This window comes from Hippopotamus amphibius, chromosome 5, assembly GCF_030028045.1.
Source record: "Hippopotamus amphibius kiboko isolate mHipAmp2 chromosome 5, mHipAmp2.hap2, whole genome shotgun sequence".
Lineage (NCBI taxonomy): Eukaryota > Metazoa > Chordata > Mammalia > Artiodactyla > Hippopotamidae > Hippopotamus > Hippopotamus amphibius.
This window is the reverse complement of record NC_080190.1, coordinates 174,688,033-174,715,842: the sequence shown is the minus strand read 5'-3', so window position 1 is coordinate 174,715,842 and position 27,810 is coordinate 174,688,033. Positions and strand designations below refer to the sequence as shown.

General features: G+C 48.3%; 2 protein-coding genes and 1 long non-coding RNA gene across 4 annotated transcripts; 1 reads left to right on the top strand and 2 right to left on the bottom strand.

Moving 5' to 3' along the window:
* Position 1: 1 nt before the first annotated feature.
* On the bottom strand, positions 2-2,933 carry LOC130854452 (uncharacterized). Its single transcript, XR_009054021.1, has 3 exons — positions 2,516-2,933; positions 1,725-1,776; positions 2-348 (listed from the first exon to the last, which is right to left on the bottom strand). It is a non-coding gene; the product is annotated as an uncharacterized LOC130854452 (long non-coding RNA).
* A 643-nt stretch (positions 2,934-3,576) lies between these two features.
* C5H8orf33 (chromosome 5 C8orf33 homolog) lies at positions 3,577-10,960 on the bottom strand. The gene is made up of 7 exons (XM_057734071.1): positions 10,828-10,960; positions 6,220-6,443; positions 5,358-5,796; positions 5,112-5,260; positions 4,828-4,912; positions 4,536-4,682; positions 3,577-4,162 (listed from the first exon to the last, which is right to left on the bottom strand). The coding sequence occupies exons 3-7, from the start codon at positions 5,377-5,379 to the stop codon at positions 4,023-4,025; spliced, it is 543 nt and encodes a 180-aa protein (XP_057590054.1). The 5' UTR covers positions 5,380-5,796; positions 6,220-6,443; positions 10,828-10,960; the 3' UTR covers positions 3,577-4,022.
* Positions 10,961-11,058: 98 nt separating this feature from the next.
* On the top strand, positions 11,059-25,621 carry LOC130854522 (zinc finger protein 252-like). 2 transcript variants are annotated; one of them, XM_057737434.1, is made up of 6 exons: positions 11,059-11,246; positions 12,565-12,872; positions 13,563-13,637; positions 14,004-14,130; positions 14,815-14,928; positions 21,275-25,621. In XM_057737434.1, the coding sequence occupies exons 3-6, from the start codon at positions 13,602-13,604 to the stop codon at positions 23,506-23,508; spliced, it is 2,511 nt and encodes an 836-aa protein (XP_057593417.1). In that variant the 5' UTR covers positions 11,059-11,246; positions 12,565-12,872; positions 13,563-13,601; the 3' UTR covers positions 23,509-25,621. The 2 variants fall into 2 exon arrangements, with proteins under 2 accessions (XP_057593417.1, XP_057593418.1); XM_057737435.1 differs by having other exon boundaries at positions 11,232-11,246; positions 12,777-12,872.
* The last annotated feature ends 2,189 nt before the right edge of the window (positions 25,622-27,810 follow it).

Sequence of the window (27,810 nt, the reverse complement as noted above, 5' to 3'; positions counted from 1 at the left end):
CCAGGCACCCCCCAGAGCTCTGGTCCAGTACACACAGGGATGTGGGAGGAGTGGAGCCAGCATACTGCTGCCACCAGCTCAGGACACCTGGACCCTGTCCAGAGTCCTCACCACCATCCCAGGTAAGGGTCCTGCCAGGACCACGGACCACAGGCTGAACCTCAACTGGATTCACAGGGGGACCCTGCCTGGTGGCTCCCAGCCCCAGGAGGAAGAGAACAGGCAGCACAGTGGTTGTGGTCAGCATTGCCCAGGGCCGGTGCAGGGACAGGCAGGGTTTCCATTCCAGTGCCTCCTCCTCCAGGCATCCCTGCAGGCGGGATTAAAGAAGTCCAAGATACAGCTGATCTAGAAGACAAGAGAGCTGAGTGAACGGGGACCCGGGTAGGAATAAGGAACCAGGGCCGTTGGGGGCAGGTGGAGGAAGGGTTCTTAAAGGGAGGAGGCAGATGTCTCCAGAGGGAGGAGGAGGAGGATACCAGATAGTGTGGGGTGAAGGGAACCCAAGAGTGGAGGGGAACTAAGTGTGGGGGGCAATGAGAAGAGTAGGGCCCGGGAGGGGGCAGGGGGAGCAGGACACCAGAGGGAAGAAAGGGGTGAGGAGGACTATGGTCTCAGAGCAGGGAGGAGGAGGGGATGCGAGGAGCCACAGGAAAGTGGGGACTAGGAAGACAAATAGGGTCCCTGAGTGGGGTCACTGGGCAAGCAGGGGGCGGGGGTCAGAGGGCTCACCATGTGGCTAGACACCAGTACCCCTGCAGGGGTCAGACTAGGACATCTTCCAGTGGTTTGTGTCCAACATGTGCATGTAGCTCACACAGAGGGCAAAGGCCACCTGCATGAACTGCAGGTGAGCCACTGAGCCGTGGAGCTCGTGTCAGCCTGAGACCCCCACCCCACACCGGGGCCTGCTGCATAGACCAGAACGTGCTGAAGAGTGTGGCAGGTGGGTGAGGGCCACCAGTTAACCTTGCCCACCACCACCTACACCCAACCCATGTGCAGATGGGTGAACGGAGGACAGGGGAAGGGACGTGACTTAGCTGAGGTTGCCCAACAAAAAATCCATGGAGGGAACCCCGCCAAGACCACCACTGGGTACAGGCCAAAGGAGGAGCATCTTAAGTAGAAAGATGATCCAAGACCGGAGAGGGCAGCCAGGCTGACTGCCCACCCAGAGGCCAGGCAGTGCCCCCACATCTCTGGTCTCCAGATGCTACCTGTTTCTTTGTCTCGTGTTTCCCAAAATCCAGGACATGTGGCAGGTAGACTCTCTATGGAACCTGCCGCACTGCTCAGTGCTCACCTGTGTCCCCCTCCTCAGCTCCAACTGATGAGTGACAGGGTGAAGCTACTTCTCCATCAAAGCCATTTACTCTCCCAGAAGCCAGTCCTGCTAAGATCTGAAGGAAGAGCAAGTAGGCAAAGGGAAGGGCAGAACTGAAGACTCTGAAGCAGGATTAAGTTGGTTACCTGAGGAGCAGGCAGGAAGCCAGCAAAGCAGGAATGGGCGAGGGTTATGGTGGGAGGGCAGGGAGAGAGCCACAGCAGACAGGGGTCAGGAGCCTAAATGTGTGCCAGCCCTGTGTGGGCCTCATCCACCGGCCTTTATGTTGTATCCTAGGTACAATCAAGTCACTGGGTCAGAGGAAGAGAACCCAGCACCCACGGAGAAGGAACACTTTGGTGAACAGACAGGAGGCAAGAGGAAGGGGGACTCATACCTGCAGGCTCATGTAGCAGTCAGGGTGAGAGATGTGCCCAGGACGAGAATCCCTAGCAGAGAAGACAGAGAAAGCACAGAAGATCTGAGGTTTATTTTGAAGCCACAGCTCATATACCAGCTGAGGTACTGAAGATGTGTGGGGGAGAAAGGGCAACAGAGGATGCAGTACCTTGATGTATAAGAAATATATATATATTTGGTCATTCAAATGATCAAAATATTTATTTCTCACATATATTTTGTCTTCATCTACAGTTTCACAGTTTTTTGGCTCACCGCACCAAAAAACCGTTGGAATTTCCTGAGTAACAAGGGCCATGGCTATTTGGTCTCTCATCCTCAGTTCTTGAAAACACATCAGGGAAGGTGACTTTCAAATTCAGACCAAGGATGGGGGCTGGCTGGCAGGAGAACCAAACATGTGATTGGAGGGTGAAAACTTTCCACCTCTGGGGAGTGGAAGAAGGCTACAGGCTGAATCAATGCTGTCTATGTAAAGGAAGCCTCCATAAACACCAAAAGGGCGGAGGGTAGAGAGCTTCCGGGTGGTGACACGGAGACCAAAGAAGAGCTCCACACCTTTCCCCATGCCTGGCACTATGTATCTCTTCATCTGGCTGTTGCTCACACCCTAGTATAAACTGGTAATCTAGTGAATAAACAAGTTTTCCTGAGTTCTGGGAGCCATTACAGCAAGTAAACTGAACCCAAGAAGGGGGTCACAGGAACCCAGTTTATAGCAAGTTGGTCAGAAACATAGGTAACAACTATAGGACTCGTGACTGGTACCTGAAGTGGAGGCGCGGTCGTATGGGACTGAGTGCTTTTCCTATGGAATCTGATTCTACATCTGGGTAGACAGCATCAGAATTGAGTTGAATTCTAGGACATGCTGTTGACACCCAAGAGCTGCTGTTGGTGTGGGAACCCTCCACACACACACACGTTGGAACTGGATCCTGGAACCCCTTTTGCAGAGATAACACAGAGTTTTGGCCTAATCAACTAGTTGGGCAGTAGTGCCAATTACCGAAAAGCAGAAGATGAAAGGAGATTTAGGAACTACTCAGATGTTTTGGACACGTCAAGTTTGAAATGCCTTTGAAACGCTAAAGCAGAGATGTTGAGTAGGCAGGTAGGCTCCAGGTATCCAGCTAGTCTAGTCCTCAAGTTTGAGAGACACCACAAAAGGTGGCATCACAGCCACTGACGAGGATTAAGCCCCCTTGAAAATCCAACTTAATGCAGAAAGCCTGGGACTATGAGCTGGAGCAGCCGACGTCAGAGCTCGTTCACTCCGGCTCCACGCCAGTGTTGCCTGAGATTCTCAGGGCAGGAAGCTACCTGCTCCTCAGAACAAAGCCTAGGTTGCTAGGGGCTACAATGGCTCCCCAAGGATGACACCTGCTCAGGAATGAAGGCACTACAGACAAAGGACCCAGCACTGAGGTGAGAGCCTGGACCCAACAGTGTCAGCCACCACCTCATCTGCACTTCCTCTAACACAGACAGCACACGCTTTCACCCATTCACTTTCTTTTTTTTTGGCTGCATTGGGTCTTTGTTGCTCTGCACAGGCTTTCTCTAGTTGCTGCAAGCTGGGGCTACTCTTCATTGCAGTGCTTGCGTCTCTCACTGCAGTGGCTTCTCGTTGCAGAGTATGCGCTCTAGGCACACGGGCTTCAGTAGTCGTGTCTCCTGGGCTCTAGAGCACAGGCTCAGTAGCTGTGGTGCACGGACTTAGTTACTCTGCAGCAGGTGGGATCTTCCCGAACCAGAGATCAAACCCATGTCCCCTGCATTGGCAGACAGATTCTTAACCACTTTGCCACGAGGGAAGTCCACACTCATTCACTTTTTAAATAGTTTTATTACCGCAATGTAACATAACGGCATGGCGTTCCAAAGCACTTGACAGGACGTCCTTCTGTAAGTGAGCACCAGTGTGTACCTACGTAGCTTCTCCACTAATTCTCATTACCAGCACCCACTTAGTCTGCTCCTAGGACTGTGAAAAGAGGCCTTCTACAATGTGATCAACACTCACTTCAGTTTACTTAAAAAACTTCTACATGGACCTCCCGCTTCTGGCAGGAGAGGCATTTCAGCTGAAAACCTACAAATGGGGTCCTGTGCTTGTCTGACGGTCAGTAGCCAAAATGCAGGTCTCACAACTGCCCAACAGCCATGGCACCAGATTCACTGACCAGCCAGGGATACAGCATTCCTGGAAAAACTCTGCACTCAGATCCCTGCACCATCTGCAGAGGGGGACCGTTTCAGAATGCGGAAGAAGCTAAAAGAAATTGAATCTAAACTCTTCATCAGGAGCGTCTAGGGTGTCCTTGGCTCTCCCTGCGAGACGAGGCCTGCAGACCTTTCGGCTCTTCTTTCTGGCGGCCTCACCTACAGACTGCACCTGGGCTGAGTGGGCAGCTGTAAGGCAGGGGAGGGACAGTGTCAGAAGTGAATAATAATGACTAACATTAACTGTGCCCATACAACTGTAACCCCGCTGTAAAAACTGACTGACTTACTTCTCAAAATTATAAGGTAGCTACTATCATCACACCCCCTTGAGAATCACAGAGATTCACTAACTCTCCTGCTCTTGCCTCCCTGGTCCAAGCCAGAGTCCTGTGTTCCTAAGGTCCAGGCTTTCTCTCTCCCTGCTCCCTGAGGCTTTCCTGAGCCATCTTCTACCCCGCCAGCCCTACTGCTCTGAGCTTCCTCCTTCCACTGCCCAGGCTCTTCCTCCCCACCCCCTTGAACTAGGCAGTTCTGCATCAATCAGTTCCCAAGTCCTCACCAGTCCTGAGAGCCCACAGGGCCTCGCGCCTCTCGGCATCCATCTGAGCCCTGTAGTCCCCAAACAAGGAGTGCATCAGCTGCCTCTTCCGAGGCAGGGGGGTTCTTTGGCTTCGCAGGGTTCGGATTGCCCCAAGAGCTTGCTCTTCTACAGATAAAAACAAAGGACTAGTAACCGTCTCTATCTTCACCTCCAACTGTCCTACCATAAAGGCAACGATTCCATCCCTTGGCAGCACCTGCAGCCCATAGGACTATCACCGTTTACCTCCCCCCAACTCTAAGCCTCTCACTCTGCTTAGGGGTGGGTCTCTGCATCTTCAGCCCCAGCTCCAGCTTTTCCACGCACCAGGCCAGTTCCCGGGCCAGCTGCTCCGCCTGTGGTGGATTGGGGATAGTGGCTGTGAGAGGGCACAGGGACCCCGCGGCCTCCAGCCCCATCCCATAGGAACCCAAAACGCCCCACCTCATCCCCACCCCGCCTTCAGTCCGCAAACCCGAGACCACACCCGCCAGCGGACTCCCCCGCAGAACGCGCCCCGGAACTCCCCCCTTCCCGACGGAGTCCGGCTCTTGCCTGGGCCTCCGCACTTAGGGGGGCTTCCTCCGCGGCCGGCTTTCCTGGGGCCTTCCCGCCTCCGCTCGCCACAGAGACCGCATTCCGGGCTTTCTTCTTCTTCTTTTGCTTCTTGGCCCTGGAGGCGGCGTCGCTGCACGTAGGGTGCCCTAAGCAAACAGACTGGATGGGGCCTTAAGGTGGAAGGACTCGGGGCGCCAGGAGGCAGCCCGGGCAACCGGGGACTGCGGGCTGCGCGGGCAGTACCTGGGCCTGGGGCTGCCGACATCTCGCGAGCGGGATGCCCTGGAGCCTGGAGAAAAGTGGGCAGTACGAAGGTCAAGAGGAGCCGCCAACGGCCCAAGGCCCCGCCTCCCGCGCGCCCTCCCCGCCCCGCTCACAGCCATGCGCTGCAGCCGCAGGCCAAGCCTGAGAAGGGCTTCGGGTCCCACGCCGAATTCGCTCCCCGGGAGACACGTCTGCGTCGCAGGGTTCCGCCGGGCGCGGGCGGGGCGGCGCGGGCTGCACGGTGGGCGGGGCGCGGGCGGGGCGGGGCTGCACGGTGGGCGGGGGAGGTGGGCGGGGCTGCACGGTGGGCGGGGAAGGTGGGCGGGGCGGGCCCGGGCGGTTCCCAGCTCCGCCGGGAGGGGACCCGCCGCAGCGCTTACAGTGTCGCAGGTCCTGCTCTGGAGGAAAGGACGCCGCCCTGCAGGAGTAAATGTGCCCTTAAAGCTCACTTGCTAGCAGGGAGGGAAAGCAGGTAAACAGACAGGAAAAGCTGTCACCGAGGGCGGCGCTGTGAACAACAAAGGCCCTAGCGGGGCGGCGAGTGCTCCGCAGAGTCCCCCGAAGAGCAGCGGCCCTGGCGGGGCTGGTCCGGCAGCGGAAGGGCGGGCGGGTCGGGGGCCGAGGGGCAAGGCGAGGTGGGGAGCTGCAGGGCCCGGACGGCAGCGGGAGGCGGCTTCTGCTGTGAGCGCAGTGGAACCCCTGGGCCACGCTCATCCCTCCGAGGAGTGGCGGGCCGTACCCAGAGGCTGCGCGGCGAGGGCCGGGAGGCGAGGGTGTGGAGGGGACTCCGAAACAGGAAGAGCCCGCGCAGCGGCTGCCGGCGGGATGTGGCACCACCTACCTGCCCTTCTGCGCTCCCGGCCCAGCGCTGCCCTCCCGCCGCGCGCCACTCCTTGTCCCGCATCACAGGCGTCAGGAGGCCCCCGGCGCGGTGCTGCTTGAGAGCCCGGGAGTCTGAGGTGCTGTCCCCTGATTCCTTTCAGTCACAGCTGCGTCGTTTCCTGAGGCAAGGGGATGGGAGGTCTCAGAAGGTAGAGTTTGGTCTTCCGGGTAGTTAGTGTTGGGCTGGTCAAAAAGACAAAAGACACATTTTTTATTTTCACCAAGAACTCTATTGAACAGCGTATTCACCGTTTTGTTCCACTACCTTCTCCCATTTTTCAGGCAACTTCATAATTCGATCTTACCAAAACGTTTTATCCTTTTGAACAAATAACTGTTCCAGGTGCCTTCTGCAGTCTTCCAGGGAATTGAAATTTTTTCCATTAAGATAATTTTGTAAAGACTGAAATAAATGGAAATCCAAAGGTGCAATGTCTGGTGAATATGGCAGATGAATCAGAACTTCCCAGCCAAGCTGTAACAGTTTTTGCCTGGTCATCAAAGAAATGCAGTCTTGCGTTATCCTGATGGAAGATTATGCATTTTCTATTGACCAATTCTGGATGCTTTTCATCAACTGCTGCTTTCAGTTGGTCTAATTGGAAGCAATACTTGTTGGAATTAATTGTTCCGTTTTTCAGAAGGAGCTCATGACAGAGGACTCCCTTCCAATCCTACCATATACACAACATCACGTTCTTTGGATGAGGACTGGCCTTTGGTATGGTTGATGGTGGTTCATTTCGCTTGCCCTATGATTTCTTCCACGTTATTGTACAGTATCCACTTTTCATCACCCATCACAATTTGTTTTAAAACAGGACCATTGGGACTTCCCTGGTGGTCCAATGGTTAAGACTGTGCCTTCCAACACAGGGAGTGTGGGTTCGATCCCTGGTCGGGGAACTAAGATCCCACATGCCTTCAGGCCAAAAAACCAAAACAAAACAGAAGCAATACTGGAACAAATTCAAAAAAGACTTTAAAAATGGTCCACGTCAAAAAAAAAAAACTTTAAAAAAAAAAAGGGGAACATTTTCATTACGTTTAAGAAGAGAATCACATGCCGAAATACAGTCAAGGAGTTTTTTTCTGCTTAACTTACGTGGAACCTAAACATCAAAGTGATGAACATAACCAAGCTGGTACAGATGATTTTCAGCACTTGATTTGGAAATTTTGAGTATATCGGCTCTCTCCCGAGTGGTATAACGTTGATTGTTCTCAATTACTGTTCTCAGATTGATCACTATCAACTTCAACTGGTCTACCCGATCATGGAGCATCGTCCAGGGAGAAATCTCCAGCACAAAACTTTGCAAACCACTTTTGACACATTCGATCAGTCACAGCACCTTCTCCATACACTGCGCAAATCTTTTTTTGCGTTTCAGTTGCATTTTTCCCTCTCTTGAAATAATAAAGCATAATATGCTGAAAATGTTGCTTTTTTTCTTCCATCTTCGATATTAAAATGGCTACAAATTCACCAATTTTGATAAGTTGCTTTTAAATGCACACTGATATGACAGCTGTCACAATACAATCTAACAAAATTGTTTCCAATGAAGTTAAAGACAACTAAGTGTTACTAGAGCCATCTTACCAAAAAAAACCAAAGGAACTTTTTGGCTAACCCAAGTAGCTAACAGATTAGCTATTTATTGAGATGTAACAAATTACCATGAAACTTAGCAGATTGAAAACAACAAACATTCTTTATTTCATAGTTTCTGAGGGTCAGGAATCTAGCAAAAGCATAACTGGTTGGTTCTAGCTCAGGCTCTGTTTTGAGGTTGCTTCACCTTTTGAAGGGAGGGAGACAAAAGACTCCTTGGACGTATTTTAAAACCACCACAGTTAGAAGGTATTTCAGTCCTGGGAGACTGGAAGTTGTGGTGGTGAGTGGGTTCCTGATCCTAAGGGGCTTTTCCCTGCCTCCTTTGGCTGTGAAACCCCTCTATGACTTGGACCTGCAGAAGCCTTCTCAGCCCAGACATGTGTGCCTAAGCACAGGCCTCACACCAGATGCTTCCTCTCCCACAGCCTCTATTCCCAGTCAGCCACTGAATCCTATCAGTTTATCTCCTAAGTAATCTCCACCCCTACCCAGCCCCCCCACCCCCCACCCCCACCACAACACGGCAGCACACACCTCCTCTGGCCTGAACTGGGCTGAACTGTAGTTGACTTCTCTCTCATCTCTCCGCCTGCCCTTTCACTCCCTCCTGTCTTTTCTGAACCACCCCGTGGTGGGAGTGGTCTTTCTAAAACAAACACTATGTTGCTTTCCCGCCTAGAAATCTTCTATTTCCTCCAGCATAAAGTCCAAGCTCCTGACTTCCAGCCAGCATATGCCCGTAAATCATACAGAGGCAACTATTTCCAGACTTCACTCTGCTCTAACCCTGCTGACCTGCCAGTCTTCTGAGCCTCGCCCGGCACCTCTTCTTACAGGCCTCTGCAGCCCCCACTGCCCTCTGCCCAGCCGGCTACCTCATTTTTCTTCCCTGGCAGTACCAGCACCTATTCAAACCCCCAGACTCAGACAGTAGGTCCTTGAATAACTTTAGAGAGGAAGACATAGAAGATCTTTGTCACTAAGTCCCCAAATCTCCTCTCCACTGCCTCCCACTCTGGCAGGTAATAAAGGCTCATAACATGAACAGCAAGTCTTCACTTAGCTGTGCTTGGCTGTCCACACCTCCACAGCCAGGCCAGAAACCACTCCTGATGCTTCACTCTCAACCATCATGGCTGAGACACACTAGTCTCCACTAACACTCTTTCCTTGGCCTACTCCCCTAGCCTGTTTAGAAAATATATTATAGGGATTCCCTGGTGGTACAGTGATTAAGAATCTGCCCACCAATGCAGGGGACAAGGGTTCGATCCCTGGTCTGGAAAGATCCCACATGCTGCAGAGCAACTAAGCCCGTGCACTGTAACTACTCAACCTGTACCCTAGAGCCCACACGCTGCAACTTCTGAAGCCCGAGAGCTCTAGGGCCCGTGCTCTGCAACAACAGAAACCACCAAAATGAGAAGCCCACACACAGCAACAAAGAGCAGCCCCTGCTCGCCACAGCTAGAGAAAGCTCACATGCAGCAACGAAGACCCAACGCAGCCAAAAAAATAATAATAAATAAAATAACAAAAATTAAAAGCAAAGCATAATTGTTTTTATGTGTGTTTCCATTTAATGACACCTTATTTAATATCTATTGTTGATTCATAAATATTGAACTGGGCCAATAGCACTATGACTTGTTCTGAATGAGGTTCATCTAGCATGTGTTTCCTCCATAAAGGCATCACATCACAGCCCTCTTGCACTTAGGGACATTAGACAGCACTTCAGCACTATGCTTGAGGGCCATTTTAAACAGTGAAATCCCACCAAAAAAGCATAAAAACTCAAAAAGTGTGGCAATTAATATACAGGCACAACTCAGAGATATGGCAGGTTTGGTTCCAGACTACCGCAATACAGTGAATCTCACAATAAAAGTTGTACGAAATTTTTGCTTTTCCAGTGACTATAAAAGTTATGTTTACACTACAATATAGTCTGTCAAGTATGCAACAGCATTATGTCTAAAAAACAATGTACATACGTTAATAAAAAACATTGCTAAAAAATGCCAACCATCATCTGAGTCTTCAGCAAGTCATAGTAGTAACATCAAATATCACTTACTGCAGATCACCATAACAAATATAATAATGATAGGTTTGAAATATTTCAAGAATTACAAAAATGTGACACCAAGACTCAAAGTGGGCAAATGCTGCTGGAAAAATGTGCTGTCCCGTCAGTCTTTGCCTCATATATTTTGACTCTGTTGTTAGGTGCGTACACAGTAAGGATCCTTGTGTTTTCTTGTAGACGTGATCCTTTTATCATATTTAATACCCCTTTTTATCCCTGATAATTTTACTTGCTCTGAAGTCAGCTTTGTCTGAAACTGACATAGATACTCCAGCTTTCTTTCCATTAGTGTTAGCATGGTATGCCTTTCTCCTCCCTTTATTTTTAATCTATCTGTGTCTTCGTATTTAAAATGGGTTCCTTACAGACAACATATAATTGGGTCTTATTTTTTTATCTGCTTTGACAGTCTTTTAATTGGTGTATCTAGATAATTCACTTTTAAAATGATTAATATGACCGTTACTATTTTTTATTCATTACACTTGTTTCTTTTTAAAAATCTTGCCCTCTTCTCCTGCCTTCTCTAGTTTAATTGAGCATTTTATCTGAATCAATTTTTTTCCTCCTATTTAGCATATCAATTACACTTTTTGAAAACTTTTAGTGGTTGCCTTAGAGTTTGCAATATATATTAGAACTAATGTAACAACACTACACCGCCTCACAGGTAGCACAGGTACTTATAACCCAGTGTCCCGATTCCTCCCTCCCGTCCCTAGGACAGCGCTGCCATTTACCTCACACATGCGACAGTTACCCAATACAATGTCACTAGTACTCAATATTACTCTGAAAAAAAAATGACCTTTTATTTTATTAAGGAATAAGACAAGTAAAAGATTTTACTGTACCTTCACTTATTCCTTCTCTGATCCTTTCCCCTTCTGTAGGCAGATCAGAGTTTCTTGCATCACTTGCCATCTCTATCATGAACTTCTAACACCTCTCCCAAGGCTGGCGGCCTAGTAGCATAGAGTCCTTGAGCCGCCTAGAGCGGCATGACAGACCCCCTAGGATCCGATTGGCCGGTGAGCTGGCAACGGGGCGGAAGTTCCGGGCGGGCGTTTCCGGCCTGGCGGGTCCGCGCTGAGCTGCTGGGTGTGTAGCGCGCATCTTCCTTCGTCGGTGGAGCAGAGGAGCCCTGGTCCGGCTCGTGGTGCGGAGGTGCCTGTGGCGCTGCGGCGGCGGGGACGGCGCGGGGCTGGGCGGGCCCGGAGGAGCGCCCGTTCGTGTGGTCTGAGGAGCGGCCCGGGTGGAGACCTGCGCCTGGGTGGGTTCCAAGCTACCCCGGCGCAGAGGCGGGGCGGCGGGCACGAGCCAGGCGTCACCGAGGAGGCGAAGCTTGGGCGCGGTCAGGGGATGCAGCGAACAGTGCTTTTCTCAGAAGAGGGAGCGTACCCTTCACTCAGCAGGGTTAGGTTCCGTGGAAGGATGAAGTCGCGAAGGCTGTGCAGCGAAGGGACGTTGGTTCACATCCCGGCGCGGAACAGCCCCAGGGCTGGTTGCACATTGCCTTGGTGGTAATGATGAAAATGTAGTGGGTTTTGTCTGTGTTTTGCGAACACTACGAGCAGCACTTCATACATTTTTCTCATTTGACTCAAAATAGTCCCGTCAGGTAAATGGTGACGTTCTCATTTTATGGTCAGTGGGGAAACACGTCACTTACGCTGGACCCGTGCGTCAGGAGGTGGTGTATCCGAGATTGGAACTCAGTGTGGTGGAGCCCAGAGCCCATGCATCAGACGGCAGTGTTACGTGCCTCCCAGATGAGGCTGAAAGGGGAGGCGGAGTGCATTTGGAAGAACCACTTGTGCACAACACACAAAGGGTGTGCATGCCAGGGGCCTGTCAAAGGCAAGCCCTGGCTGAGAACCAAGAGGCTGCCTCTGGCCTCGGTGGCCCGAGGTGGAGACTCCAGGTCCGCACAAGGAGAAATGAACTGGGCATTAAGAAGCTTGGGTTCAGCTGCCGGTTAGAACCCAACAGAGGCTTAAGTGATGAAGGTGGGGCAGACAGGGTTTATTCTGGGTTGTGTCTCTGAGGTTCTCTGGGTTTTCCCTCATGGTAACACTAGGCAGAAGTGTTTCTCCTTGTTTCTTTTGTATCATCAGGGAGGAATAGCCTTTCCTAGAAGCCTCTCTGCAGACTTCCCTTAACTTGTTGACCAGAACTTGGCCATGTGGTTACCTAGGGCCGGAGTAGCTGGGCCAAGGAGAAAGGACACATTTCCACCTGAACTAAGGGGTCTTTTTGCATGGAGCAGACTGTAGGGGTAGAGGCTGACTGTGTATTAGAGGCTGGTTGGAAAAGTTTTCATGGGAGTGACACCCCGTGTCACCTATCAGCCTAAAATATAACCACATCTGTGGTTCTAAATGTCACATGTATACTGATAGTTCTGAGTGTATACCCAGCCAGCTTCAACCTCTCCTGAAATTTGGACTTCTGTATCGAAATGCCCTCATTCTCCACTTGTAGGCCTAATAGACATCTTAAACATAACATGTACAAAATAACTTTTAATTTTTAACGTTCAGATATATTTCTGCAATTTTTCAGTCTAATTGGAAATTTTGTCATCTCAGGTGTTTGGTCCAAACATCTTGATGTTTCATCCCACATCTAATTCATCAGCAGATCCTATTGACTGTACCTTTGAAAGGCATCTGCAGTCTGACTGCTTGTCACCTGCTACCACTATCTGCTCCAAGGCACTATCGTCTCTAGCTGTGTTATTGCTAGGGTCTTCCAGTTGGTTTTCCTGCTTCTACCCTTACACCCTCCTCCCTGCCCCCAGTCCATTTTCAAAGCAGCAGCTGGAGCAGCCACATGTCAAGTCATATCACTCTGCGCAGATCTTCCAGATGCTCCCCATCTCATTCAGAATAAAAGCGTAAGTCCTATAACCCACAAGGTCTGCCACCCCCCTCTGTCTTGCTCTCCCATACTCTGCTTCAGCCCCTCTGGCCCTTGAACATGTCAAGTGGGCTTGTACCTCGCAACCTTTGCACTTGTACTTCCCCCTGCCCAGGATGTATCTCCCCTGCTATCACATAGTACCTGCCCTCACTCCATCCAGATCTGTTTTGATGTCACTTTATCAGAGGTGCCTTCTCTGCCCGTCTTTTGCAAAGTATCTCTTCCCACCAACTGCTGCCCTCGTTCTGCTCATTGTTTCTATTCTTTATTCCCTGACACAAGTATCACGTCTGTCAACCTCCCTATGGCTTGCGCACTGCTGTAGAGTAGGAGGCTGTTCTGCTTGTCCTCGGCTGTTTGCCCACTGCCCAGGACCTCCTAGCCCATTGTCTACCCTAGTCAGATGCACTGCTGGGGACCTGCCTTTCTTGTGTGGCCTTGGGATGCTGGCGTACTACAGGCTCTTGGGGAGGCTTTATGGGAGGCAAGGGGATATATAGTCTCAGGCTATTGGGTGCTGGGTCCATTATTCCTTCCTGGGGATTTCAGGTAGCCTAAAACTGGGTCTCTGCTGCCCCTTGAGGTACAGCCCCAGAAGTCTCAAAGTTGCCATGGGGAACAGAAGATGGGTCAAGCTCCATCACACTCTTCCCTCTTCCTGCAGCTCAGCCTGCCTCCTTGGGACAAGCTCGGAGACCCAGTGATGGCCCACAATCAGTTCCTTCCTAGCAGGCCCCAGGTGAGTGGTCTTCATGGGGACACCTCTGTGGCCCCAGCCCCTTCCTGGCTGGAGTCTCTCCACAGTTCCCTCTGAGGCACTGGTCTCAGGGTAGATGGCTCCCTGCCTTCATTGACGTCCTCAGCCCTTGGGTTCAAGTCCCCAAATGTACTCTGCACTGTATCATCTCACCCCTGCACTGGGCACAGAGGAGGGCAAGGGATGGGCAGGCAAACATGAGTCAGAATGGTGTCTGCCTTAAAGAGCCCGCTCTTGTGGGGAAGGCAGTCTGGTGCATGTGCTCAGAGGGGTTTTGCCCATCCTGGGCCTAGTGCGTCCTTCCCCCCAGGCCCATCCTGGGGTAGCAACAAGATCTTGTCGTTCCAGGTCTTGGTTTCCTTCGAGGAAGTAGCTGTGCTCCTCTCCCAGGAGGAGTGGGGCCATCTGGATCCTGCTCAAAAGGGCCTCTACAGGGATGTGATGCTGGAAACCTACAGGAACCTGGTCTCACTGGGTGAGGCTCCCAGGAGCTCAGCTCTGGGCTTCCTGCTCCATGAATGGCCCTGGGGACTAGGAATGGGGCTGGGCTCAAGATTCAGAGGCCTCTTACCCCATGGATCCAGACATGGGTATTTCTGACCCTGGGCCCAGGCAGGCCTGGTCTACACAGAGGAGGGGACAGGTGGTGCCAGGGACTCTCCCAATTTCTTTGTAGGAAGTATGGGAGGAGAATGTTGCTCATTGAACGCCCAGTATGTTCATATCCCCTCAGTTACTCTTCATGTATCTTCGAGGTTGGTGGTAGGATACATAGTTTATAGGTGAACCTGAGGCTGACAAGCATCTTCACTTTATTAAGTTCACACAAGCTGTCAGGGCAGATCTGGGATTTGCATCCATTTGGCTTCAGGGCCCTGCTTTATACCTGCCTTATATTTAGTCCTTCTGGGCATCCATACCCCCTCCACCATGCAACTTCTGCCATGATGTGTTCAGGCCCCAAGTCTGTCCCATATCCATGGCCCCAAGAAGAGCTGGGTTTGACTTTTCTTCACCTGGGACAGAGGCCTGTGTCTGTCTCCATGCTTTGGAGACCAGGTGGTAGGGGAGGTCCTGACAGCACACAGGCGCTGCACATGGTGCCGTCCTGGCCTGGACCTGGATGAGTTGTCAGTCTTGCTTTCTTTCTCTGGAGCAGGACTTCAAGGTTCCAAACCTGATGTCATCTCCAAGCTAGAGCAGGGGGAAGAGCCATGGGCCCCACCCTCACCAAGAATTGAGAGGAGCTGGATCTGGAGACACAGACGTGCAGGTGAGTCTATAGGAACACTCCCCCCGCTCTCCACCCCTGCTGGCAGGTGCTGCCACTTCACCAGGCCCTTCTCTGAGCACTGGACTGAATCGCGTCACCCCCAATGCTTTGCTTTACTTCTCCATCTTCTTTCTCTTCCTTCCTCTTTTTTTGCTGTTAATGCCACTAAATGGGGTCATGAAAATGCTCTTTTAGTTCCTGGAAAGAGCTCAGGTGTCTTTCCCTGGCAGCTGCCTCCCTGCCCTGGCTGCTTCTCAGTCACTTCCATGTCACCCAGTCCTCAGGCCTTACTGGCCTGCTCTGCCTTGGCTGCTGGAGACACCACCTGGAGAGACCACCTGCAGACTTGCCATCCTGCCCAGACTCTCACTCCCGCTGTTCACTCAGAGTTCCCAGGCTGATTCTGGGTTTTGGGGAAACACGTGAATTAGGGCTTCTTCTTGTGTAGCGAAAGATTTGGGCGTGTAAATAGTAAGCGGAGCAGGGTTCCTGTGCTATTTGCCGCCATGGCGGCTAACGTTGCCTGGCTCAGCACTGTGCTGGCGCAGTGAACATACATAATCCTCCAGCATCCCTGCAGAGTTGGTGCTCAGGAAAATGAGGCACAGAGAGGTCCAGTTGCTAGCTCTAGGCCACACAGATGGCCAGGGACAGAGGTGAGTTGGATCTCTGGTGGACTGGCTCCATACCCCATGCCTTTTTGGCTTTCTTTCTCTTAAAAAGCAGTTTTTTAAAGGTATAGTGAGCATATAATATGCTATACATATTTAAATGTACAGTTTGGTAACATTTTTGCATGTGTATGCATCTATTAAACTGTCCACTGCAATAGAGATAGTAAACACATTCATTACCCCCAAAAGTTTTCTCATGTCTCTTTGTAATCCCTCCTTCTTACCACTTCCCACCTCTATCCTGAAGCAATTACTAATATGCTTTCTGTCAGTATAGATTACGTTTTCTGCAGTTTTATATAATTGGCATCATGGAGCAGGTGTTCTTTTTTGTCTGGCTTCTTTTGACCCACATAATTATTTTGTGATCCATTCACGTTGTGTGTCAATAATCCATTTCTTTTTTATTTCTGATTAGTATTCTATTGTATGGATATACCACAATTTGTTTATCCATTCTCTTTTAACGGCCATTTGGATTGTTTCCAATTTGTGCTTAATACAAATAAATCTGCCATGAACATTTGTGCACAAACCTTTGTTTGACATTTCCTTTTCTCTTGGAAATACCTAGGAATAAAATGGCTGGATTTACATAGCAAGTGCTTATTTAAAAGTTTAGGAAACTGACAAACTGCTTTCCAAAATAGTTGTACTATTTTACATTCCCACCAGCAGCAGATGAGAGTTCTGTTTCCTCCACTTCCTTGCCAACACTTCCTGTGGTCAGTCTTTTAATTGTAGCCACTGTAATGGATGTATAGTAGTATCTTATTGTGGTTTTATTTTTAATTTCCCTAATGATTAAAGATGTTGAGCATCTTTTCATGTGCTTGTTTTCTTTCTGGATTTCTTCATTGTTAAATGTCTGTTCAGATCATTGCCTTTTTTTTTTTTTTTTTGGCTCCGTTGGGTCTTCATTGCTGTGCAGGCTTTCTCTAGTTGTGGCATAGAGGGGCTGTTCTTCGTTGCAGTGCATGGACTTCTCAGTGTGGTGGCTTCTCTTGTTGCAGAGCACAGGCTCTAGGCTCACAGGCTCAGTAGTTGTGGCTTGCAGGCTCTAGAGTGCAGGCTCAGTAGTTGTGGCACACAGGCTTAGTTGCTCTGCGGTACGTGGGATCTTCCCAGACCAGGGATCAAACCTGTGTTCCCTGCATTGGCAGGTGCACTCTCAACCACTGTGCCACTAGGGAAGTCCCTGCCTTTTTTTTTTTAATTTGTTTATTTATTTTATTTATTTATTGGCTGCATTGGGTCTTCGTTGCTGCACACGGGCTTTCTCTAGTTGCTGCAAGCAGGGGCTACTCTTCATTGTGGTGCGCAGGCTAATCATTGTAGTGGCTTCTCTTATTGTGCAGCACAGGCTCCAGGCGTGCGAGCTTAGTAGTTGTGGCACGTAGGCTATAGAACACAGGCTCAGTAGTTGTGTCGCACAGGCTTATATGCTCCGCAGCATGTGGGATCTTCCCAGACCAGGGATTGAACCTGTGTCCCCTGCATTGACAGGCGGATTCTTAACCACTGCGCCACCAGGGAAGCCCCGCTATTGTTGATCTTTACTCCAACACCACACTGTTATGGCTGCTTTATTAAAAGTCTGGCATCAGGTAGTGTTTGTCCTTCAACTTTGTTCTTTATTTTTAGAGTTGTTTTGGCTATTCTAGATCCTTTGTATTTTCTCATGAACTGAAAAGTCAGTTTATTGATATCTGAAAAAAAGCCCTGCTAGCATGTTTGTTGAGATTGCATTGAATCCATAGATCAATTTGAGGGAAATTGACATATATTGCTTTCTGACCCATGAATAAGATGTATGTCTCTATTTATTTAATTTCTCAGTAATATTTTACAGTTTTTTATGTACAGGCATTTGGCATTTTTTGTCAGATTTATCCCTAGTTAATATTTTTTTGATGTTTTTATACATGATATTTTTTTAAAATTCCAATTTCCAGTTGTTCATTACTTGTATATAAAAACAGAATTGATGTTTGGGTGTATACCATGGGAACAGTGGGCATGTAGGGGAGTGGGCCCATGATGGCAGGAAGGGTTGCAGTAACAAAGCACAGGAAGTAAGCTGGTGGTAGTATGGCCTATGTCTCACTTACCTGGATTTTCCCTGATAAAACAGAACCAGTTAAGCTTACTTTTAGATCCCCCTTAGTTTTTCCACATGCAATGCACCACCCTCTGTGGGGCATACAAGATGTCTCCTGGTAACCGTCTTTTCTATCTTGTCCTTTCTCCTTACCTGGACTGAGAAATGGTTCATCTCCCAGGAGAGGTCTGATGTCTGAGCCCATAGTGTCCATGGGAGGAGAGGCATGAACAAAGACAGAGGTGTCCAAGCAGCAGAAAAGACCACATCAGACAGTGTTGGATTTCATTCTTATCCCATGAGAGTGGAAAGCTATAGAATGTATGTTTAAAAATAATTTATTTCTGTGCAGTGAACATGTATCATTTTAATAGAACAAGAGAACTGATCCATGTAGAGAAGTACGGTGACAAGAATAAAATATCACCCCAGTCTTCCCTCTCAGAAACATTTGTTTTTGGCATTAGGTGATGGTATTTCATGCACCCCAGATGCACTGGCTCGACCACATACAAATTTGTCTCCCACGTGTAACAGCATCCCTGTTTGGTGGGTTCTTTGTTTGGCATGCTTGTTAGGAGGCCGGCTCGTCTGTCTTGTTTCTCTGCCACCCTCTAGAGCAACATGTCCAAACACTCACCTCTGGGTTTTACACTGGGTGGTGGGAGAGGGAGAGAGTGGAGGAGGCCATTTCACTGCCATGGAGGCCGTGACTTTGAGGTTGCCCACGTGGTCTCTACTCACATTCCACTGCTGAGAATTCAGTTATGGGGCCACACCTAATACTATTATTTTCTTAGTGGTTGCTCTGGAACTTACCTTGTACATCTTATCAGAATCTACTTCTGGTTTATACTAACAATTCCAGTAACTATAAAATAGTTATTCCTATAGAGCACTGTTTCCTCTCCTCCCTTTTTGTTTTTGTTTTTTTTTTCATTTTCTATTTTTTTAACATTTATTTATTTGGCTGCACCAGGTCTTGGTCATGACTCGAGGGATCTTGGTTGCTGCATGTGGGATCTATTAGCTGCAGCATGCAGGATCTAGTTCCCTGACTAGGGATGAACCCAGGCCCCCTGCGTTGGGAGCATGGAGTCTTAGCCACTGGACCACCAGGGAAGTCCTTGGCCAGTATTTCTTAAACTATTTCTTCTATCCTATTCCTTTTTTCGTCTCCTCCTGGGATTGTGAGAATATACATGTTACACTTTCCACCTTTTTGCGTCTGCTTCTTATGCTCTTTTCTGTATCCCTTGTCCTATTTTTTTCCTCACTGTATTTCAACCTGAATACTTTTCAGATATTACATATGTACCTTTCAGTTATGTGATTGTTTTGTTACCTGCTATCTGCCAATGAACTCTCTTGTCTGTTGCACTCTTAATTTCAATTTTCATTTGATTTCTAGTGAATTCTGCATCTCTTTGTTTTATTACATATACTAATCATAGTTTGTTTTAAGCTGGTTTTTGATAATATCTGAATCACCTGTGGGTTTGTTTCAATCGTATTTTTTTTTCCTGGTTTCTTGTCATTTAGTCTTTTTTTTAAAACATGCTCTCTGATATTTAATTTTGTCTGTTACTATAGATTAAGAATTATAGAGCTTTTATATGATGTTACACTCTTGAAAGAAGAGTAAGTCTCCTTCTGGCAGACAGATAAAATGCCATTGGATCACTCTGTCATGTCAAGGGGTTGGTCTTAGGCTTTGTTAGGGCTGGTCTGATACTCAGGGGAAAATTCCCTACTCATTGGTCCCTTTTGAGGAATGCTAGGGACCTGATTCATTATTCTGAAAACTGGCGAATAAAAGAATCAAGGATTGGGACTTCTCTAGTGGCACAGTGGTTAAGAATCCACCTGCCAATGCAGAGGATACCGGTTTGACCCCTAGTCCAGGAAGATCCCACATGCCACGGAGCAGCTAAGCCCATATACTACAACTACTGAGCGTGTACTCTGGAGCCCATGAGCCACAACTACTGAGCCTGCGTACCACAACTATTGAAGCCTGAGAACCTAGAGCCCATGCTCCACAACAAGAGAAGCCACTGCAATGAGAAGCCCATGCACCGCAACAAAGAGTAGCCCCCACTCGCCACAGCTAGAGAAAGCCCACACACAGCAACAAAGACCCAATGCAGCCAAGAATAAATGAATGAGTAAATAAATAAATTTATTTATTTATTTATTTTAGAAAAGCTAAAGCAAATTAACTTAAAATAAAATACAAGCAGGCAACCAAGGATTCCCCCGACACCTGAGGCAGCGTGCACCCTGTTCTGTGGTCTGTCATCTTGTCACATTCTCCATTCTGTTTCCTACCTGGTGAAATAACACCTCTTGACGAGGATCATCTTTTTAGACTCTAGCCCCAGATGTTGAGGACTCTTAACTCCTCAGCTACTCCTGACAGGAGCCACGGGAATTCAGGACCTTTACCACCACAGCCTTCCCCTTCAGGCTGCTCCTTGGTTTCTAGAACGAAGTATTGTTTGCTTGTTGCCTTCCAGACTTGAATGGTAAAAATCAATCCCTTTGAAGTACTGGGAGTAGTTCTGCAAAGATGACTTAGCCCAGTGTTAGATCCCACCCAATTAATATTTTCAGCTTAGTCTCTCTATTCTGGCTAAACAGTCTGAAAGTGACAGCTCTAGAAATAACCACTGCTTACAAAAGAGAGAGTCCATGGTGTTTCATGGACTCTCAAAACAGGGCTACCCTCTCACAGTTCTCACCAGGCTTGTCCTTCCAACAGTCTTTGTAGCCACGTGATTCAGCGCTTTTGGCTAGATGGTTTTGTTTTTGGTAATTTTCCTTTCATTGAGTCTCAGAATTCAATTGTGTCACAGTTTTTAAAAATTCTCAGGTACTTTTATCCATTGGGAACATGTGGTATGGACTGGTGTACACATTTGGCTTTTTCACCTTGTGCCTCACCTGCTATTTGAATGTGTAGGTTGCTTCTTTGCTTCTATTTTTCTCTATTTTGCATGATTTACTTCTGTGAAACCAAGTTGTCCAGGTCAAATAAATTTTCCTGTTACTCATTACTCTGTATACCCTTCATTTATTATAAGTCATTTATGATACATTTATTTTTCAACAAATGTTTGAACGCCTGTTATATGTAAGCCATGAAAGATGCCTTGTTTACAGAGTGTGCAGCAGTGACGGCAGCAGAGGTGCTGACCATCCAAGCTTCCACAGCCTCCTTCGCCATCTCCCTCCTTGCCTTCTGAGGGAGACTTCCCCTCAGGTCATGCCTCAAGGTTCCTGCTCCATTGGGGCCTGGTTAGCCCATCTGAGATGGAGGCCTTTGACCTTGAGTTTCTTCCCTCCCTCCCTCCCTCCTTCCCACACCAACTTTCATTGCTCTGAAAGCATGCTTCTCTCTCTTCGCCTTCTCTTTTCTCTTCCTGGTGAGGTTGTTTTTTGGTTTTGCATTCTGAGAATCGAAATCTTCCTAGGAGATAATTGTTTCATATAAATGTTGCTATTTATGCTCTAAGTATTTCCCATAGTAAAACATGAGTAACTTTTTTTTTAATCCCCATTTTTTTAGGTTATGAATCTAGGAAGGGAAAAAAAGAATTGACTCCAAAGCAGGAAATTTCTGAACAAATGGAATCCCAGAGAACAAAATCAGAAGAACATGTCAGAAATATTCCCAAGGAATCTTATTATGAAGAGATGACTGAAACTGAGGGAAAGCTAAAGAATTGCTTGGGGAAATCTGCAATGGAGGGACTTAAGAAGAATTTCCCCCAGAAGAGCAACTTCAAGCCCATGACAGTGACATGTGTGAAAACCCCCTCGGGGGAGAGAAGCCCGAAATTCAGTGCAGCTGAGGTAAACCGCGCTGTAGATGCAAGTCCTGTCAGAAACTGCAGACTGTCTTCAGGGGAAAGTCTCCACCAGAGTGTGTCACATGTGGAAAACTTCCAACCAAGTAAGGAGCTCACTAACCTCCAAAGTTTCTGTGTAGGAGAACGAGCCTGTCAGGCAGGTGTGTTTGTGAAAGTGCCCAGGCAGAATTCACTTTTCAGTGAGAACCAGAGGATTAACAGTCCAGAAAAACCCTTGGGAAAGTTTGCTATATGTGGAATAGCTTTTGGTCAGAGTAGAGTTCTCATTCAACACCGGAGACTCCACAGTGGAGAGAAGCTCTGCACATGTGAGGAATGTGGCAGAGCTTCCCATGCCCGTCCCTACACCATGCAGCACCGTCACACTCACACTAGAGAGACACTATGTGAGAAAGCTCTTACTACACATCCGTCTTATGTTCAGCATCATAAAGTTCACAGTGGTACAAAGCCCCACGAGTGCAGTCAGTGTGGAAAAGCCTTTAGTCATAGCTCTAACCTGACCCATCATCAGAGGGTACACAGTGCAGAGAAGCCATATGTGTGTTCGGACTGTGGGAAAGCTTTCCAGAGACACTCACACCTCATTCAGCATCAGAGGACCCATTCTGGAGTGAAGCCTCATGGCTGTGCTGAGTGTGGCAAAGCCTTCAGCACACACTTGTCTCTCATTCAACATCAAAGGACTCACACAGGAGAAAAACCCTATGAGTGTAACAAATGTGGAAAATTCTTCAGCCTGAACCGAACTCTTGCTGTTCATCAGAGAACCCACACTGGAGAGAAACCCTATAGGTGTAATGAATGTGGAAAACCCTTCAGTCAGCGCTCACAAGTTATCCAACACAAGAGGGTTCACACTGGAGAGAAGCCTTTTGTCTGCAGTGCGTGTGGGAAATCCTTCGGGGCCCGCCTGTCCCTCACCCAGCATCAGAGAATCCACACTGGAGAGAAACCTTATGGGTGTGATGAGTGTGGGAAAACCTTCAGTCAGAGGGGACACCTAGCCCAACATCAGCGAATCCACACTGGAGAGAAGCCCTACGAGTGTAGTGAGTGTGGAAAAGCCTTCAGCCAGAGTTTCAACCTCATTCACCATCAGAGGACACATAATGGTGAGAAGCCCTATGCGTGTAATGAGTGTGACAAAGCCTTCAGTGTGCTCTCCTCCCTCGTCCAGCATCAGAGAGTGCACAATGGAGAGAAGCCCTACGAGTGCCACAGCTGTGGGAAGGCCTTCAGCCAGGGCTCACACCTAATCCAGCACCAGAGGAGTCACACTGGAGAGAAGCCCTATGAGTGTGGTGAGTGTGGGAAAACCTTTGGACAGATATCCACCCTAATTAAGCATGAGAGGACACACAATGGGGAGAAGCCCTATGAATGCAGCCACTGTGGGAAAGCCTTCAGCCAGAGTGCACACCTCATCCGCCATCGAAGAATCCACACTGGGGAGAACCCTTATGCATGTAGTGACTGTGGGAAGGCCTTCAATGTCCGTTCCTCCCTCATTCAGCATCTCAGGGTTCACACAGGTGAGAAGCCTTACAAGTGCAGAGAATGTGGCAAGGCCTTCAGCCAGCATTCACAGTTCATTCAGCATCAGAGGGTTCACAGTGGAGAGAAACCCTACATGTGCAGCGAATGTGAGAAATCATTCAGTGCACACTTGTCCCTTATCCAACACCAGAGAATTCACACTGGAGAGAAGCCCTACGAATGCACTGAATGTCGAAAGTCCTTCCGACAAAGCTCTCACCTCATTCGACATCAGAGAATCCACAGTGGAGAGCGACCTTATATGTGTAGTAGATGTGGGAAAACTTTCAGCCAGAGAATAGCTCTTATTAGTCACGAGAAAGTTCACAGACTCCACGGTGGAGAGCACGCCCATCAGTGTAATGGTCGTGGAGAGTTCTTTGGTGCATGAGCAGCATCTGTCCAGCACTGGCTGGCTCACGGTGGGGAGTGACTTGCTCTGTCTGATACATTCTTCACTGTTTTACAGCAGGAGAGTCCTACTGATGAGAAAGCACCCATTATGACTTTCCTTTTGGAAATTCAGCTCTTAAGGAGTTAAACTGTCTCCCAATGTGCTGCTCAGTGAAGGCAGGCTGCCGAATTATGTGGCAGACATTCCAAGGTAACATGCTTTCCCTCAGACCCAGAGGTTGGCCCTCTACTTGAGTGTTGTAAACAAATTCAATTTAAATATGATTTCTTAGGTCATGTTTTTACAGCACCAGACCTTAGTGTTCCACTTGGCCCCTGCCTTTCTTTTCTTTCCTCTTCATCATCTATTTCAGCTTCAAGAAAAGGGATCCTTGGACTTTCGAGTGTGATGGAACTGGGTTGGGGTTTTCTTATTTGTTTGTTTATGAGGCCTTTTCAAAAAGTTTTTGTTCTATTGTGAGGGGTATGATATGTTTAACTTCAAAGGGGTTATCCTTTTTCAGTATCAGGTAATCCACACAGGTGAGAAGCCATATGAGTTATAAACAGAATTTGTTAAGGAATGAGGTGAGGCTTGTGTGTAGATTCAGACTGTTGAAATCCTGCTAAGAAGTCAAATGACTCATGTAAACTGGGATTTACTGCAGGGTAATTTTGAAAGAAAAAAACCCATGAATTGTGGGAGCGGAATAGGTGTAAAGTAGACACAGGCTGGTATGGGACCTGGGACACAGCTTACAGATTCTGTTGATATATTCTGGATCCACTCTAAGGGAGAGGAGGTGAGTGGTCGCAGCTGTTCCCTTTCACTGGGCAGCCTCGCACTGAGCAGACTCTGGTGAGGAGGGCAGGTCATCCTGCTGCCAAAGGACAGGACTCCAGGTGAGGCAGGGTCACGGCTTTAAGCAGCTTGCTGTGGGTAGGTTATTGTGCAGGTTGTCTGTCAGCCTGGAACCCCTGTCTGCATGCTGTACATGTGCTTTTGTCCCTCCCTGGAGATGTGGTGGTCAGCAGTATCTCAGTGCCTGTGATCCTCCCACCTGATGCTTGAGGTGATGCTAAGCATCCTGGGAGCTGATTTCCTGAGCACAGTCTTCAGAGTTGCTGCCCCTGGTTCATCATGTGTACTTCACTCCAGTGTCCTCAGAACCCCATTCTCCAGAAGTTTCTATGGCACTTCCTTCTAGTTTTTTGGGAAGGAAAGATTAGTGTCAGATGGGCTGAAACAGGATTATAAATAGGAGAGATTCAGCAGAAGCAGTCTGTGAGAGACAATTCTAGAAACAAATCTGGCAGCTGAAAGTGGCTTCTGATGAGAAGCTGGTACCATGTGTGCAAACCCTTGGGAAGGCACTAACAGGATCTGGGGTGGGCTGTAGCAGAGTGGCGCTTTGTGAATAAGTCAGGGTGAGAGTAGAGTGAAAGTGGAGCAGTGAATTGTTTAAAAGCTGGGCGTTCTATTCCTTTGTAGTCTCCTTTTCAATAATAAGTTTATTCGAATTTCCTGCTTATTAAAGAAACTTTCTCTTAGAAGTTAACTGACCTTTTCTTCTTATGTGGACTTGACCTATGGCTCAAGCCTTATTTTCCAGGCTCTTGTCTATATGGCAGTAGTATTCATCTTTACTTGTTTTAGAATTTTGAGAAGCTGATTGGAAAATCTTCCTCTTGGTGATACTCCTCCTAAGCACACTTCACCACAAATAGCTTTGACATTTTTTAAAACTGGAATTAATACACTGTGATAATAATGGTTATCATGTGCTAAACAAAAATTCTGGTTCAGTCAACAACAGACCTTTACCTTTTTACCTCAGCATGTGCCAGGCACTGTGGTGAATGCTTCTCCAGGGTTTTCTCATTTAATCCTCACACCACCTCAGTGAGGTAGGTACTTTTCTTCACCCTGTTTCACAGTGAGACAGGCACAGAGCAGCTGCTCGGGGGCGGCTCAGGTACCACAAGGCTCCACCACCCAGTCAAGGATCCCCCACTTGGCACCTGCCCAAGGCCACGCCCAGTGCACCCCCAGCACCCCAAGAGTTACAGCCCTGCAGGCAAGGAGCTTGCAGTCCCAAGGCTGACCCACCTGACTAACTCTGGCCCATTGAAGTTGTACGTTTTACTTACTATGGTTTGGTGGCTAGGTCTTCTAGATGTGTTATCAATGAAAGAAAATGGGATAACGGTCCAAAATTGGGAGCCTCTGGCTTGTGATATTAATCATTGCCTGATTGCCATGTTCCAAAAAGAGAGGACGTGTGTCTTTTCCTGAAGTGACCGGACACCTTAATCTCCTGGGCTGTGTCAGAAGCTTCTCCCATGGCTCTCCTGGCTTCAGTCTGAGATAGGGCCTTGGAGCTTTTTATCCAGTTACAACTTCCGCCTGTAGAGAAAGAACTTTTAGGAAGGAAGAAAAAGAAATTCACTGTTCTTGCTCCAGGGATCTCCCTGGCATGCTTTCAAGAGGCAAAAGGACTCGGAAGCCATGGCAGTGTCTTCCTCAAGGCCACATACTTAGAATGCCAATTCGGGAGGAAATATATGTGGGGTTTTTTCTTTATACATTCATCTTTACATATGGTGGACAGTTCACTTAATTGAGAACCTCGGGTTTTATTCTAATCCTCTGTTTTAGGTTGTGTGGCTAAAACGTCTTTATGCATAATTCCTGCAGTGAGTTTGGATTATGCTTTAGTTCTCAGTTAAATGTTTTACCCAAATTGTATTGAATTTTATTTACAGAGATACTGTTGTCCATTCCAGTCATGAATTTCCCTGTAGCCAGTCTTGCCTAGCTTGGTAATAGCATTAGTGTTGGTTAGAGCCAAACTGTCTCCTGACAGTGCGAAGCATCTCTGTGATGAGTGGAGAGGCACACAGGGTGCCCATCCACGTGGTGCCACGTGGCATCTAAACCCAGTCGATCAGCTGCGGTTGAGAAGGGCATTTTGTTTTCTCCAGTTGATGCAAAGAAGCTGTTTCTAAAGGAGTTTTGTGCCAGTGGCAGCAGATGTACAACCTTCCAAAATCCCCACTATGGCCCAGGTTTCCATCATCTAGAAGTTACCAGAAACAGGGAGATTGACAGTGGCCAGGACAGTTTTGACATGCAGGAGGTTGCACCCTGGTCAACAGCCATCGTACCATCTGTCTAGTACTCATCCCGAAGACGCCCCTATTCCTGCTGCTCTGTTTGGTTGGGCTCATTACCCTCACACTGGGAAGAATAAGTAGGATACTTTCAGATCCCCCTGGAGCTGCTATTCTGGTGAGGTGACAGGTGTTCTCTCTCACCTCTGCTGTGCAGCAGGTAGGTGAAGTCTCCTACCTCAGAGCTCCATGTATTGGTAGTTCTTGCCATAGGCCGTGTGGGATTATAACTGGAAGGAACTCAGGGCAGTTAATACTTTGAGGAAGGCATTGTTTACTACTCACTGAACTAGTAAAGTTGACAGCAGTTTGGATGGTCTGCTCTCCATGAAATACTTTTGTAGCCTGACTGGATTTGGAGCCCAGATATTAGCAGGAGATGGGGGTGGTGTGGGGGTGTTGAGAAGGGCCCCTACCTTCAAGCTTGTACTGCGGGAGCTGCCCAAGGACTCAGCCTTCCTGGCAGACAGCCTTCACCGTGAGGGTGTGTGTCACGGGGCCCAGCCAAGATCTGCTCCCTGTGTGGGTGTCAGGACTGTCATATTTATAAATCCAGAGTTGTTTTGTTAGTTCTGGTGTCTGACTATTGCTAGAATATGGGATTATTAACTAAAATTCCCAGAGACTTTGGGCAGCCTTTGCTGTCAGGAGAAGGGACGCCCAGACAGTGGGGGCAGGTGCTTAGGGGTCACGGGAGCCCTTCACTTTTCCTTTGTCTGCCTGTCTTATGGCATTTCCACTGATGCCTTGGTGTGGTGGACTTCTGAGGATGACCTGTGTCCTTGACCTCCACCACTAGCTCTTGAACCACAACTGAAGATGTAAATCAGAAGGAAACTGAGATCTGGTCTTTCTGCTGTAAAAGATGTTCTGCCCTTAAGTGCCTGTTAATGTGTTGTGTATTCCCATGCCAATCCTACTGGTTTGTCATGTGTATTTGACATTTCTTCTTTCCCCACCAATTCTAAGGTTTACTTGAGTTTCATGCATTTATTCACAAGCATTCAAAGGTAGCAGGGATTCCATTATTGCTTATGCTCATGCAAGAGTGGGTGGCAAGTGACTCAAGCCACTGCCTTTCCCAATTCTGAGGACCTGAGTTTCCAGGCAGCAGGACTGTGCTGGG

Coding starts and splice junctions, on each gene's coding strand:
- C5H8orf33 (XM_057734071.1), bottom strand. CDS start 5,379: ATGTCGGCAGCCCCAGGCCCAG. Junction 4,683..4,827: donor GAGACCCACCCCTAAGCAGA/GTGAGAGGCTTA, acceptor TTTTATCTGTAG/AAGAGCAAGCTCTTGGGGCA. Junction 4,163..4,535: donor CCTGTGGGCTCTCAGGACTG/GTGAGGACTTGG, acceptor CCTGCCTTACAG/CTGCCCACTCAGCCCAGGTG.
- LOC130854522 (XM_057737434.1), top strand. CDS start 13,602: ATGGCCCACAATCAGTTCCTTCCTAGCAGGCCCCAG. Junction 14,131..14,814: donor CAGGAACCTGGTCTCACTGG/GTGAGGCTCCCA, acceptor TCTCTGGAGCAG/GACTTCAAGGTTCCAAACCT. Junction 14,929..21,274: donor CTGGAGACACAGACGTGCAG/GTGAGTCTATAG, acceptor CCATTTTTTTAG/GTTATGAATCTAGGAAGGGA.